At 40.9% G+C, this 16,594-nt stretch overlaps 1 protein-coding gene across 2 annotated transcripts in view; it reads right to left on the bottom strand.

Annotated features, from left to right (window-relative positions):
• Nucleotides 1-16,594, bottom strand: part of clip2 (CAP-GLY domain containing linker protein 2) — a 55,908-nt gene extending 39,314 nt beyond the window's left edge. For both annotated transcript variants that reach the window (XM_082549923.1, XM_082549924.1), the window contains exons 1-3: nt 15,532-16,594; nt 12,585-12,804; nt 1,187-1,689 (exon numbers count right to left, since the gene is read on the bottom strand). In XM_082549923.1, coding sequence (XP_082406049.1) covers nt 1,187-1,689; nt 12,585-12,699 — 618 coding nt within the window. In that variant the 5' untranslated portion in view covers nt 12,700-12,804; nt 15,532-16,594. The remainder of the gene's footprint in view (nt 1-1,186; nt 1,690-12,584; nt 12,805-15,531) is intronic.

The raw sequence follows: 16,594 nt of genomic DNA, 5'->3' as shown, positions 1-16,594 counted from the left end.
CCGAGCCGCCGCAGTGAGATGGATTACACAGGAGAGGTTTAGGAAAATGATGGATTCACAGATCAATGTGTCAGCAGTGGTATCTCCTCTCTTAAGTGCTGAAAGTAATCTGGAGTGATTTACAATATTGACCAGGAGGAAGGCTTTCGGGCTCCCCGCTTTTGACGGCGCAGGATCTGATGTAGATATCCCCTGTGTCCATCACTTAATGGAAATCCACGTGACCCGATAATCCCATACAGTAGGCGGTGTATAGACTAACAGGAGCCAGTGGGAAGAAAATGCAAGAAGCAGATAAACATATTCTTCCTGTTGAGGTTTAGTGACATTCTCACCAGCTTTGGTGCTGATGAGAATGGAAAAGGATGATGGAAAAGGAAAAAGATGCAAGAGAGGTTGGGTGAAGGTTAAATCCTAGCACTAAGACCAAATAAAGGAAAACTGAACTTCCCCAAAGAATCAGTCAATGTCTCACATTACACTGCATCAATCCAGTTTTACTGAGGCCTGCATGAAATACTAATTAGGAAGTCATTGCTCAGTTACTACTGAGAATTGTGTTAATTTCAAATGTTTACAGATAATCAAGTTAAAACCGTCCACATTTAAAAGGGCAGGGAAATTATTTATCTTCGCATTTGTTAAAGACACGGCAAATGGGAACATGGTTACATGGGAAGGTCAACACAGTTCTGTCTGTGGCTTGTAAAGCACCCGACATGTTTGTGCAATGGTGGCGCCAACAGAGCTTTGCAAACCATCATGTACATCAGGGATCTTAAACTCATTTTACATTGTGGGCCAGACCAGTGACGCTCGCCTTTCTGTGGGTCTAAAGAAGTTTGATTACACTGAGCACCTTAATAAAAGAATAAGTGCAAATACAACTACACATTTCATTTTCTACCTGATAATGAAATGCTTCTACAGCAAATGAAAGAAATTGCATGTCTCTTTGGCTTTAATTGGAAGAATTTAAATGTAAAATTACCGAATAAAGATTAAAATAAAGCTTTAAAATTTGTTAAAATAGTTAAAAGTCCAAAATTTATACCTTCTTTTGTGTTTTCCAGTTTTCTGGTAGGCTCGGACTAGTCTTTGTTGGGCCTATTCTGGGCCCTGGGTCTTATGTTTGACCCCCATGATCTGCATGCTATAATGGTAGTGTTACATGTGGTCTACTCACCAAAACTCGATCTCCAACTCGAAGATCCTTATCACCTGCTTTTTTAACCGAACCACTGTCAGACATGTTGGACCCAGACTCATTTCCCGTTTTCACGGCGCTGTTGAGCAGGCCCTCTCTGAGTGGTACCACCACCCGCTGGCCGGCGGGGGCGCCGCCGCCGCCACCCTGCTGAGTCTGATTCTGGGTTGAGTCGGTGGAGTGGCTGTCGCTCCCCTCTCCGACTGGCTGTCGGGTGAGCTTTGAGGGTCGCGTAAAGATTCCCTGGAGGGGCTGGCACTCAAAGTAGCGCACGCCACCCACTGAACCATCGTTTTTGCCAACTAGGTCATTCAGTATAACGCCTGCCCACTGTCCTGGAGCAAACTGGGTCTCCCCTAGGTAGGCGATAACTCCTGGTTTCACACCGTTGACCCAAACCTGTTCGCCAACGGTGTAATCCCCCAAAACATCGTCGCCCTCTTCCGAGATTTTAGTTGGAGTGGTGGGCTTCAGCGCAGCACCTGGAAAAAGCACAGAAACACAGTTATCTGCCATGTTGCAGAGCAACACAAGGATTCATATAACAAAAGCAGAATGTGCTTAAAGGCATTAAAACTAAAAGGTGCATGGAAACTGTGTCATTTCTTCTTACAGTCATTACACTCCTCTCTGATTTAAGTTGCGAACACTGTGTACATTGTGAGGCCATCCTCATTCACAGTCCAGCAGAATCGCCTTCACACTATTCATCCTGTTTGACCATGCCAGCAGAAAAAAAAGCTTGTGTGGCAGCATCTAGCACAACAGAGCAGTTTGTGCAAGATTAGGCGATAGTCTAATTCCTTCTGAAAAGTGGGTCAGAGAGACGGTATCTGTGATGTGCCGGTGATTAACCCTGCCATCAGCCCTGTGATATCGCCTATTTGACACATAGAAGAGCTGGATGTCTGTTCTCATCCGCACAGCCTGTAAACCGGGAGGGGCACCGTTGGCACGAGGTCTGGTGCACCGCGCTGCCGTAAAAGCGTGTTTATCTATGTCTGTGTGCAGGAGTGGTTGGTGCCAGGACGGTCTCCCCGACACCCTGAGAGCGGGCCCGGGGCTTTGTGGGCTCCAGTGGCTGTGCTCGATGCATGTTATGCCCCAATTGCTTCCATATGCTGCTATGTGAGCCGCAAATGAAAATGGGTACAACTTCAAAGGGGATTTAACTTGATTATAGAGTTTAGAAGCTCTTAGGAATGTGCTGCTTCTGGTAAATCGCTGTTCTGGGGAAAACTGATGACTGACTGATAATTTTGTTCAGTGTCAAGAAGTGGTCATCTTGAAGATGGATGCCTTTCAAAAGGTTACTTTTTTCTCTGACCGTGGACAAAGTTTAGGCTTCGAGGCATCTGGCACCATTTACCATTTCACACAAATATACCAGCTGAACTGAAAGTATTGACCAGACGATGGTCATTAATCAATTATGTGTCAAAATGGATGTGGCCCAGGGTAAACTGACATTTAGCATCAGCATCAACCATCAGTCAGTCTGTGTTTGACCCACATTTCTGATTGCATAGTCCTGGGGTGTCCAACTCCAGTCCTCGAGAGCTACTGTCCTGCAGCTTTTAGATGCATCCCTACTCCAACACAGCTGAATCAAAAGGTTGGGTTACCTCTTCAGCATGCAATCAAGTTAAGTAAAGGCCCAGTAACAAGCCATTCATTTGATTCAGCTGTGTTGGAGTAGGGATGCATCTAAAAGCTGCAGGACAGCAGCTCTCGTGGACTGGAATTGGACACTCCTGGTATAGTATTTTATCCCATTCGAATTGTGAAGCCCAGCACATCCAGAACAGCAAAGATAGTTGAGAAACACTTGCAGTCAGGCCTCCTTACTCCAAATAAAATAAGATTCTAACAAGCTTAAATGTCAAGCTGTGGTATCACCACCTTTATTGTTTAACACAACCTGAACTCTCTCCGGCAAGCTTTCCTGTAACTTCTTTAAGTAGTCTCAGGAACTATTGTCCAGGCTTCCCGAAGGACATTCAAAGCTCTTTTTTTGGATGCTGTCTGCTTCAATAATGTTGACGTCCGGGCTCTGGCAAAGCCGGTCCATGACTGATAGTGTTCAACTGTGTGCTCTTTCTATTTATGTATGCTTTACAGTGTGTTGGGATCATTATCACTGTCCAGAGTCCTCAAAGTTTCAAGGAGCTACTTAAAACTTCTTTTTTTTTTATCTCTGTCAAACTTTGTAATCTTTAGCATTTTCTTATTTTTAATTAAAGAAATGCAAACAATTGTGTGCTTGTGGAACAGGCTGCCAGTAACAAACGACCCAAAGTTACCATTTAAAATGGGTTCTTTGCTAAGCTGTCTGTTATGTGTAGACACAACACCAGTTCATCCCTTTAGCTCATTGCCTTTTTATGCTTATTGATTCACAGGTAAGCGTCCTATAGCTTAAAAAACAAAAAAAATCCATCTGAAAATGGTCAGGTACAAGGAGTGAACTGAAAATGAGTGAAAAAGCAGCTAACATCTAGAGAAAACTTCGAAAGACCGTCAGGAAGCCTGGAGACCACTTCAAATAATTACAACAACTTTGGCTCCTTTGAAGCATACAGAGGTGGCAGCTCAAGACTTTTATACAGTATTGTATATAACATATTACATGAAGAACATTAACAGCTGTTCAGTGCTAATCAATGCTAGTCACCGTGAAATAGACTGCAGTCCTGCAAGTTTCCTGAGTGACTATGACCTGATCTAAAAGCTTGTATGTTTCGGATTCAGATTTTTTCTAAACTTTTCCGATTTCCTGGACATCATTTTCAGAAGGACCTTGGTTACAAAGGAAGTAAAGGTAAAAGTAGACAAATGTACCCTAAATAGGACATTACAGCCAAACACATGGACATTGTAGTTGAAATACCACAGCACTATTGGCTCTTTAGATCTGGTATTTCCATGAAGAAAAAGGACGAATCATCCAAGAAATAAACTACTGTCTCATTTTTGGACCATGAGTTCAGAACTTATAGACACTGTATAACATTAATAATTATTTTCCACTTGGCTTTTAGTTTATTTATTGTTTACATTTTCATATTATTAATCCTTAATAATGTGGGCCTTTAATCCTTTGGTCCAGTTACAGCTTGTATTTCCCTCTCTTTTCCTTTGGTCTTTTCCCCCCATTACCCTCCTGTGTCCACTTCCTCTAATGACCTGTGTGTTTTTTTAAGCCCCACTCTTCCTCTGTCCTTTGTTGCAGAGCCTGTGTGCTTGCACAATGTTCTGGCTTGTCTTTATGGTTCTTGTTATTTTCACCAGCCAACATTAAGGTTTGCTTTTGGTTTATTTGGACGGCGCTACGTTTCTGAATTTTGTTCCTAAACTCTGTGATTCACGACACTCTCTCTGATTTTCAATTTCTTAAAAAAGTTTTAATAATAAATTGAACCTTTCATCTCACAGCACAGGATTATTCCAGTGATTCTTTATTGCATTTTCATGAACCTGTGGGCTGTCTGAGACTGTGTACCTCTGCGAGGCAGAAAATTCCCTCCTCAGCGTGCGTGACATGATCCAAAAGAATATCTGGATCCAAATTAGTATGTGACATTTTTGTGAGAACTTCACGATGACGTCCTGTTTTAACTGGATATGTTTTTTGGAAGGTATGAGACAGAATGGGGACGGCACGGTGATGCTGTGGTTGGCACTGTTACCTCACAAAAATTCTGAGGCAACAGTTTCTGTGCACGCTATCCGTGCTCGTGTGGGTTATCTCAGGGTACTCCAGCTTTATCCCACAGTCTGAAGTCATGCATGTGTTAGGTTATCTCCGTGGTTCCGAATTGACCATAAGTATGACTGTGAGAGTGAATGGTTATCTGTCTCTCTCTTATCCCTGTGACGATGTCAATCTCTCAAGCCAACTTTATTTATAAAGAATTTAAAAACAATAAGCACTGAACATAAAAAAAATATACCAGAATAAAGTAAAATTAATATCAAATACATAAAAATGACAAAATAAAATAAAACAATGCAGAACAAAAACGCAAATAACCATGAGTAAAAGAATAAAAACGTAAAAATTGCATCAATGTATCAAACTGGGTCAAAGAAAAGCAGAAGAGGGGGGTCTTTAAAATGAAAGAGGTGCAAAGGCAACAAATTCCATAATTTGGGAGGGTATAGTGCATAGGTGTCAAACCGAAGCCACACCAAATTACTATTAGAGCTGGCCTACTGGTATTATACAGTTAATATATATATTGTTTAGTATTAAGCTTTGCTTGTTCCATATTCAGTTTTCCAGAAAAACTTATTTGAGTCCATAAGAAAAGATTCATTCTTATATCTGGAGGAAGATTTTTTTTTCAATAAATATTAATGTTAGCCCGCGACTTTGTTCCAGTTTTGAATTTTGGCCCACTGTGTATTTGAGTTTGACACCCCTGGTCTAGTGTGTTCCCTGCCTCCCGCAGCAACACCCCAACTTGATAAGAGGAAGAAAATAGATGGATGGATAAAAGTTCTTCTAAAATTTCTGACCCAATGCAGATCATTTTTAGGTTATTATCTCAAAATTTGAATTTAGTAGCTCAAAATTGGTTGGAATTTAATGTCTCAATTCTGAGTTATTTTCAGAAAGTTTTGACTCATAAATGGCAGTTTTTATTTTACTCAGTGGTGAAACAAACTTCCATAAGGTCAGTCTTGAAAAATCATCTGTCTTTAACAATCACATGACCTCACTGGACTGAAAAAAGTAAGGTTTATATTCATGGAGGTTAAGACATTTTTAAAAAGTACAAAACTCACCTGCTTGCTGCATACAATGCTGCTACTGCACATTCACCTAATGTATATAATATATAATGTTCTTCTTCTCTCCCCCTTTTGCACAAGTCGAGGAGTGTGTCAGGTTACATTTCACTGCTATGCACGTGACGAATAACGAATCTTGAATTTTGAATCTTAAAAAATCCAGCATCTATAGCCTGGATTTTTTTTATGCCGACTATTACAGATTTTAAAAAGTCACTAATTTCATTTTTCATTTTCATTTTGTGCAAAAGTTAAAGACCTGTGATCAAGCCAAATACTACACAGGACACGTTGCAGTTACAAATAAACTGAACCCTGTTAGCGTAACATTACGTAATGGAGTGCAAACCTCTATGACGCTGCTCTCCTGCTGTTTCTTCCTACACATACCATAAAAATGGCCAGCCTATATCTACATTACAACCTTCTACGTGGATGGGCAACTTTGCGAGGGCATGAAAAACCCCACTTCTTAAAGAAAAGCGTGACTAATCATAGTGTAATAATCACAGGATACACAGATCCAAACAATGCAACATGTGATCTAAGCCAGCAAACCCAAGGTGGTGTTTAAAACCTGAGCTAACCCATGATTTGGGTTGCTGGGGCAACAGCACAGTGAGGGTAAAAGGATCCTCGGCAGAAGGAAAACTGGAAACACAGCCCTTACTTTCACTATTGTGCTTGGCCACCTCCCACCACCATCTGAATCCCACTATTCATCAGCTGCACACAATGAGACCTCCACAGCTTCCTCCCGTCCCTCCCCCTCCTCCTCCCAGTTATCCCCCCATCTCTCCCTGCTTTCCGTGGCCTCTTTAACTCTGCCTCTTTATGATCGTCTTGCACAGTGGCTATTACCTCCAGTATCTAACTTGTGCTTTATTTTTGTCTCTTTTAAAAGGACGATAATCAGTTAGTCAAGGTTGACTCTGTGTGGTCATCTTCAGCGGTGTCTGTGGCAGCTGGGTAAGGCTGAGCAGCACATAATGTGACAGATGGAGGGGGCTGACCCTGGGCCTGTTTCCTGACTTTTTAATCAACTTGTTGCTTTTATATGAACTTTGGGAGACGTCATAACCGTGACTTAAAGGACAAATGAACAGATTTGCTTTATTTAGCCTCATGCAACAGACCACAGGGAATCTCGGGCTTGCTGCAGCACATGGACTCACATGGCTAAAGACCCTCTAATGGACAGTGTCAAGGGATACTGAAAGAGACATTTTTTGTTAATCTAAAGGCTACTTAATGTTTCCACATTTTAAAGCCACAGTTTGGCATTTTGCCTGCCACCAGTTTGTTTTTTGGTCCCAGTATTTTCCATATTTTGAGAAAGTTATTAGCTAACCTTTGTACCTTTGACCAATATATCAGGGAGGTTGATGTATTGGCCGATAATCAGCTATTTTCCTATATCAGTATTGTGCATTTTCGGCTCATAAATGAAAATTTAAAATTAAGGAAAGTTATGGTCGTTCCAGTTTTATGGAGAGAAAATATCAACAAAAAATCCAGAAAAACAAAGATATAAAATGTTAATTATAATAATCTCTACAATTAAAGTGCATAATTAACCTTTTGATTAGCAGTACCCATATGGAAAAGATATATATAAATCTTATAAAGTTTGTATCTGTCTTGTGTGAAACTTGAATGAAAAGCATACAAGAGTGAAAACAGATATAAGATCCCTTGAAAAATTCTATAAATGAAACTTGTATGTTTTGGATACTTCCTAAAACAATATATGAAAGTGGCCACTTTCATGAGTGAATCATATAAGCCTTATATGATTCACTATATGAAGTAGGCCACATCTTATGCAAGGCTTTTATAAGTTTTTACTATTTCTTTTCCATGTGGGTAAACAGGGGGAAACCTTGAACAGAGCCTTTCAGAGAATTAAACCAAGAGAAAAAAAATGCTGCTTGTCTCCACCTAGGCAGTCTACACGAGATATTTCTGTTGCTTCCAAGGTCACAGGAGATGCTGCATCGCGAGAGGTGGCACAGCTCCGTTATTTCCACATCTAAAGTTTCTAGATGAAGGCTTGGATACTTTCCTCTATTCACTCCTTTTACTGCAGTTTCCTTCTTTAAATTTAGCAAAGTAAACTGTGTCAGCTTCCGACACAGCGGCCCCCTCTCGCAGTCTTCCAGACTAAAACCAACAAACAGCGGGTTGAGATTTGGAGTATGAGGGCAGGTCAGTGATAAAACTATCTGGGACAGGAAACTAATCCCTCCACGTCCTCGGTGAGGCACAGATATTCTCCCAGGGATTTCTCATTAATGTGTTTTATAGCCTTCTTTAGGTAATAAGAACAATTTAATCCAAGATACCAATCATCTTCTTGGCAAAACATTCCAGTGACCAAAACTACAACAGATCCTATATGACCCAAGCGCTCTGTAAGTATTAGGCTGACTTATTCTCAGGGACTCTGGCTGATTTTTGCAGATCGCTGCTGCAGATCGATAGATTCCCACAGTCACATTTAGCATAAACACTAGCATCGTATACATTAAATAATCTGCAATTCATTACCAGACAATCTTCCCCTCATCCAATCTTCATGCTAAGCTACAGAGCTAGCTTTGTGATTTTACCATGCTGACAGGAGAGGGGGAGCAATCTTAGCTGGTTTTGACTGGTGTCGTCATGTATTTTGACTAGTTTTGACTCTGACTGGTCCTGTGATAATCTGGTGACCTGCACAGGGTGTACCCGCCTACCTAAAACCAGACAACTGTCATTCCCGGGGTGTTGAGTACAGTTATTTCATAAAACCGCTGATATCGCAGACGTAAGCAGGGTGTTGGTGCTGCAACACACAACGTCATGGCTAAAGATGCATTAAGACATGCATCACTTTCAATATGGATGCTAGTCCAGGACCAGTGCTATCATATTTAAAAACATTGGATAACCTTAGCATGAAAGGTTAGTCTTGCTCTTAAAAAAATATGTTTTTTTTTCTTTTATTTAAATAAATCCAAAAAAAAGCACAAAAAGATGAAAACCAGTGAAAGGCAAAAATCTACACATCTCCAAAGAAGCAGAAGGAGGCAAAGAAAATGAAGGACTGAAACAAAGATATGACATGTGGGGGATGAACTGGGGATTAGGGACAGAACAGGGACAAGACAATCAGGATAGGTGACGACAAGACCCACGAGAAAACTAACCATCAAAGTAAAACAGGAAATAAACAGAAGACGTATACTAAACATGATAACAGAGGAAGGAAGAGACAGAAACACGAGGGGGGTAGGCTGAAATAATAACAGAACCTGGGGTCACTAATTTCACAGGAGCCCATAAACCACACACTAAACACCACTAGAATGACACTGAAATCAAACAAGAACCAGAATTCAAAAATATAATGATGAGAAAAATAATGGACAAATCCTAAATTTGATTATAAGTCCAACATAAAACCGCAGGAGCACGACAGGGAGACACGAACAGTGACCATGTGGCACAAATAAGAACTGAGACTTAGGCCATCTTATCAAAGGTATGTCTAAAAATACTGCCACTCACCACAAATGAATTACTTTCTCATTAATCTAATTACATTTATTACAGATCACCAAAATCCAATTAGCACTAGTATCAGAAGTCAGACTGTTAGAAATGTGTTAGCTGTCAGTGCAGCATTCACACACTAAAGTTTACATGGTTCAAGTACAGCAGTGGGAAAATAAATCACTGCCACATCCATCACGCTTGTGTATTTTGTGCATAAACAGGATGTGAGCAAGCTAATGACTTCGCATATGGCAGAACCAAACAGTTTAAAACCGCAGGCAGGAATTTCGAAGTCGCAGCAACCTACGGTAACAGCTGACGAGCCCTGGGCAACAGGCTTCAGTCCCGCGCGCAACGCTAAGAGATCGCTTTCTGAGCTGCTAATGAACACGTTCGGGATAATTATAGGCAAAAATCTGAGCCGCCGTAGCTCCGACACGGAGATGAACAAAAAAGAACCGCCCCGGGTTAAACATAAAGTCGAGCAGATAAATGAAAGACTTGTTTATTTTCTCCCGAAATGCTTCTGTTGTTTAGATTTCTCACAGACTTACAGGCATCAACAGCTCTGGATTGGCATTCGTAACGCTTCAGTTTCATTAGAGCCGGATATATTCAGCTGTCACAGGAATCTTAGAGCTCTTAATGTTTAGTGATTATTGTGATATGCTGGGAGGCACAGAGTATGGTATAAAATAGCAACTTGGAGTAAAACCAAGAAAATGACTTGTATAAAACCCCACAGTGATGATTTACAGTAATGTCCCTGTAACACACACACAAGTCCTCATGCTTGTTAACATGATACAATGAATTTAATAAGACGATGTCAATGTTTAACTTACTATTATATCATTGTTATGCCTTTACTAAAGCTTACTTTGATACTCTGTTAAGGACATGTATTTAATAGCAGTTTAATATGGAAGCTTAGGAAAATTAACAGTGACATAACAGATGAATGAACACTCATTAACTTATTCTTATTAACTCATTATTTGGTAATAAGCTACTAATAATGACTATAACTATAACTAATGGTTATCACGTAACGTTAAAAGTGTCGGACCAACTTTTCCTCCTTTCAGCATGAACTGTGACACACTGATCATAAAAGGCCTCCCCACCATCGGGTCGGCGAATTCTTTTGCCCTGTTCACCGCTGGGTGTGGAGCTGTGTGCAGAAACTGAACAAACCTGCGTGCAAAGCTGGTGAGACGTGACAGTCGTGTGAGCTGAAGGTGGGCAGATAAACAGTGTGGTTTGCATTTTAGAGCGCAAACAGCTGTGATTACTTTGAGCAAACAAGGGCTGTAATTCTGAGTGTTCGTACAGGTTAGTAGTCCTTTTTTTTCGTCAGGAGATGAATCGTCAACTGTGTGGTCATTGCAGATATGCAGTTGATGTAAACTATAGAAAACGAGTCATATTTAAGTAGAAAAACGTCAACTAATGTAACAGTGTGGCTCACAACCACATTTTTCATACTTTTTTTGGACAGGAACTGAACTTTATTGTAAACAAGAATGACAATTATCATACATTTGATACATAAACAATGGCTGTTAGTGCAGCTAACAGCTATATATCTTCAGTATTATAAAGCTGCATTATTGCATCCTAATATTGCCTGCATGTGGAGCATCATGCTCTTAAGAGCTGCTGTGTTTTGGTTCCTTCTCTTTTACATTTAAAGTAAGACCTCAGTGTTTTAAAGAAAAAGTGTGCTTTTAAAGTTATCCTTTTGTGTTAGCGCCTTTCTTTTTGGCTGTTTGTTGCCAACTCAGCCAGCCGTAAATACACAACACTGACATGTTACCATGTTAAGCATTGAAGAAACATGATAATGTAAACATCCTGCAGACTGAGTAATATACTATCATTGATTTTTGGTTACGTTTTTTGGTGCAAATCCAATATTTACACCATTTTTTGCTCCATTTTTGGTCTCAACCATCTCCTGATTGGAAATCTGACTATGTAGCCTCCAAATACTCCACTTTTTTGGCTAAATAGTTCTGCTCAGCACTGGAGATAGCCGCCTGGAGACAGGTTAATAAAAGTGACTCAACCAGCTGTAAACCTGTGGGAGGTAAAATCAAAACATTAAGCTGAAAAACACTAACACTTACTAGCTAATCTTTAATACATGTGTTACTATACAAAAGAAAGAAATGAATATGTGAGTAATAACGAAATGAAGCGTTACAGAACTCACAGCAGAAGAGTGCAATTCAAATCTTTTAGCCAGACTAAATATGGTTTTGAGAACAGATCAATCCATGGGTATCTTGGCTATCTTATAAAAACGAGGTCTTTGGGATAACATGGTTACTTTTTGTCATTATTTTTGCTACAACCTGTGGTTTTTTTGTGTTACAGATCAATATAACCTCTTTACTTTACACTGCAGTGTTTTTGGCCCTCCCTAAAAGCTCAAGTTTACCGACGTTTACTTCAGTTTGAGCCAAGCTGATGGGGAGGCCTTTGGTCAGCAAGATGCCCAGCAGAGGTAAAAGTTGCAAAAGGTTTTGACAGGTGGATCTGTGGAAGGATCAATAAGGACAGCTGATTACTTTCTCTCTGGATTACTGAGGGTTTCTCACCCCGTGTGTTTTTGACAGTGTGCGACTGAGGTGTTGGCTGGCGAGCTGTCGGCTCTCCTTTGGTCTCTACGTGGCTGCCATGCAGGTCACCTGACACCTGTGAGCCTGCTTTTTCCCCCCATGATCACCTAGGCCTAAATTAAACATTCATTGATAGATAAAAACAAATCACTTTCCAAACTGCTGAAGGCAACACAAGGTTTGCCCTGGAACACTTTGGAAGATGTTTTAAAGAAGTGGGAGACACAAACCAATCCTCCTTCCATGTTTTTTTCTATCATAAAGAACCATGAGGATGTAATCTAATGCAGCTGTGCGTTTGAGTCAGCAACACAAATAAATGGTCTGAGCCACTTCCGGCGATGAAAAGAAATAACTGGGGGAAAAGACGCTCCTTTTATTTTCCACGGGGTCAGGAGAAGGAAGTGACTTACTGTCTTTAGGGGCAACGGGGCTGGACGTTCCACCCGCTGAGGTCCTTCCCACTGGGCTGGAATGCTTGGCCCCGCGCCCAGGGATTTTCAGTCCACTGGACTTGAGCATGTTCATTCTACGTTAGCAGGGAGACCTGAGAGTTCCTCCTTCCTGGGCGATGAAGGCTTTTGGATCAGGCACTAGATGTGGGAGTGGTGGCTGTCACTCTCCATGTTTTAGCTGTGGGGATGACAAATATATGGGATAAATACAAGAACGGCTGACAGCACGACAGCTAAACAAACACAGTGTGACATCAGATGTCCAACCCTGAGTGAATGGACCAGATTGTTGAAGCAGAACAAATGGAAACTGGTTTGACAACAAGTTTATCAGGAACACCTCTGCAATTTAATGCCCTCACACAGCACAGAGAAGCTGCTTTATACCAACAATTAAGTTTTGCGCACACTGATTTTTGTTGTTTTTGGCCAAGCGGTCATAATTCTACTTGACCTTTATTTCTGAGGTCATAGTGGGTGTTATTGTTGAACTGCTCTCCAACACACTGTAAGGTCGTCCTAACATTTTGCATGCAAAACACTGGCTCAGTGCAGAAACACAGGGATTGAAAGAGATCAGAGATTTCCTTTTTTGCATCTTGTTCTTTTTTTTGTGTCCCTACAATCCACTGAAAATCGAACAATCTGAAAAGCAAAGATCACTTCTGGGTTGTGCCCACACAAAGCCATAACCTAACAATCCATCTATCATTTCTCTTAACTGCTCATCCAACTTACAGCCCGGGGAGGCTGGAGCCAATCCCAGCTCACACAGGGTGAAAATCTAACCTAACAGCTTCTCCAACTTAACAAAAGCTTTAGTGCCTAAATGTGATTTTCTTTTATGCAGCTTTCATCTATATATGTGGTCTTCCTTCCTCCTCAGGAGTCACACTGGGAGTTGATGACTTTTAAGAATCTGAAGAACTGGTAGTAGTTATAAATAATAAATGGATAGCGTTTATTAATACACGCCCGGAGACAGCAGCTCTCAGGTTGACACACTGATGTCAGCTGATGGCAGATTTTAGGCCTTGTGGGTGTTTTTGTTTATCAGGACATTTTCCTTTATATCGGTGTTTCTCAGTGTGTGAATTCTGTGACCCCAGAAGTCCATAATCAAAAGGTCCACAAAATAATTTGCTATAAATCATAAAACTGCTTTATCACTTCAAAAGTGTACATCTGTAAATGTGGATTATTTATGTCAATTCAAAAAAATACGACTGCGACACATGATGTTACTCTCTAATGAAATTATTCACTTCACTCAGAGTGCAACGAACCATTCCTTAAGTATTTAGGTCAGAAATTTTTAGAATAAGATCTTAATTGCATCTCTGAGTACAAATGATGGTAAGGAACTGCACACTGTACAGACAGCTGGAACGGACCACTGACACATCATACCTCTCTGGATTGACCCATTTTTTCCACAAATGGTGAAACGGTACTTTATTTTACACAGCTGTGACTGAAAACACCTGAATTCAAAGATGAAGAGGTGTGGCCCAATACCTTTGTCCATATAGTGTTTCCAAAGCTTATGAGTACCGTGTCGTCATTCTTTTTGCATGCCTTTATAATTACTTAGACTTTCTCCACCTCCTTATGCATATTTTATGGGTGCAATTCATTGGCCAAATAAAAAGACAAATATTAAGTTTAATAATCATTTGAGTTCATTTTTGGAGATATGACAAAGATATTGATACAAAATTACGTAAATAAAATCTGGTATTGTGTCAGCCTTATTATGTCATAAGAGAGAGGCATTGCACTCAAAGAAACCTGAACTGCAATAGTAAAGATGTTAGAAGTTTAACTTCCAATTAAAAAAAAGCTTCTTTAAAATATGTTTAGAGCAACTTTTTAAGAGTTTGTTTACCTGGTGAGCTTGCACATGTATTTTTGTGCATTTTAAGAAGGGTAGGCCTGCTTCTCCAACTCTATCCAGAGCACAATGCTTTATTTTTCCAATTTGGCACTGGCAATGTGGGATTCTTCTTTGATTAACAACAGCAGAAAAAACACTGAAGTAGAGACTGAAATGCATGTGTCCCACTGTTATTACTCATGCTACACTACTGCTGGGGTGCCACTGAGCAAAACATGATTAATCATGAGCCAAACACTGAAGCAGCACTGAGAGAACTTCCACAGGCATCGTGTTTTTGTCGATCTGTTGAACTATTTGGCACCTGCATAGCAATCCACACACATTTACATGTGTCACGGTAAATTACTGTCATCTACGCCCCACTGCTTCATACAATCATCCATGATCAACTTAGCAGTTTCAGCAGAGTCATAACAAGAGTGAAAACCAATGCAGGCCTTTGCCCAAGTAGAACATGGCCAACAAATCATGGCCCAGAGCCCATTAAGAAGATATAATGCCGTTATAGCCTACAATAAACAACACACATCTGGCTGAGGCTTTTAAACTAGACACTGGGCATTAGGAGGGACGGGGAACACATTCCAGCGTTGCCTAATCATTCTCCATTTTATTTACACTCATCCAGATAATAAAAAAAAATGGAGCGGATATTAATTTTTGGATCAATCAGTCAGAGCAAACCAGCCGGGGATGATGGTTTTGATCTGAGTGGAGACACAAATAAAGGCCTCTGTCTGTAATTTTTCCTCAGCTCTTCCACATTAAAGCACAGATTCATTTCCCAATCCACACCTTGATTTCAGTGCAAACAGGAGAGCAGCAATGTGCTGATAATGCGCACCTCAACAAAATCTAACACAACGCCGGTTTGATCCATTGTTGTAGCTACTGCGGCAACGTGGTCTAGACTGTCCTTCACTTCACACCCCGAGTACCCTCCCAGGGAGGAAATAAAAGCACAAAATGGCACAAAAGCGCGTAAAAATGCAGGAAAATACTCACCATCCTGTGAGAAAATTCAGGGGGTGTCCAACTTTGATTTCCTAGCCACGGGTGGAAAAAGAGGGGATTAGTGGCTGCCACTCCCTGGGATGCAAATATGGATGCTGAGCAGAAACTGAAAGGGAGAGTCAGCGTGGATCACTGGATGGATGGTGGCAACAACTGCACACTGTCAGCAATATACCGGTGATGGGTTAGCATGTAGCCTGCCGGTTCATCTCTAACAGCGTGTTAGCTCAGGCGGCTATACTGGAGCGACGATAACGGACTTAAATGAGCCAAACGCTTCCACGCAGGGCCAGACGGTTCCCGGCATTAAACGCAGCATCAGCAACACTCAAAACCAACTTTTTCCGTTTTCTTTCTGCTGTGCCTCTAACTAAAAACGTCATCCGGTGGATGTATTTTTCGGCCTCTTCTTTCTCTTGTCGGTGTTCCCACAGTGATTTGGATTTGTTGGGTTAGCACAGCCTTCTTCTGACTGACTCAACCCACCGGCTAGACTGAACAAAGGGGCTGGGAAGGAGAGCCTCCTGGGGGAAAGATGAGTGTAGACCACAGTCTGGCTCAGCCCCGTGACGTACTCCGCTTACAATAATGACGATTTAAGCTGGCCGGTCCTTATCAGTCTGAAAAGGTGACTCACAAAGCATGAGTCAGAGTTGTTTCCTGTCGTTGGTGCAACTTCTTTGATTCGGCATGAATAATACACAGAAAACAACATTTTTTCGCGCTAAAAATACTAATTTCTGAAGCTGCTTCATGCGTTCAAGCGACTTTCACAAGGTGAATCCATCGCCTAGCATTTTGGTAAAAATCAATTTTCTACACAAATTAAACTATAAAATAAACATTTTGTAGTATGCCGAACCGCAAAGCGATTTATATCGCAACAAATCCATACCCAAACTCACACAAAGCGCACTGAAATAAATCAAACAACACTGATAAACATAAATAGTAGAAACTCTAATGTAAGTTTTGAGTCACTGAGCCCAAACACCGGCCGGCTTGGTGTATAAACAGCCCACGCATGTATACGTGAGACGTTTGAAACACATAA

Source organism: Aulonocara stuartgranti, assembly GCF_965226115.1.
Source record: "Aulonocara stuartgranti genome assembly, chromosome: 10".
Lineage (NCBI taxonomy): Eukaryota > Metazoa > Chordata > Actinopteri > Cichliformes > Cichlidae > Aulonocara > Aulonocara stuartgranti.
The sequence above is the reverse complement of the archived record's forward strand: the minus strand, read 5'-3'. Positions and strand labels throughout refer to the sequence as shown.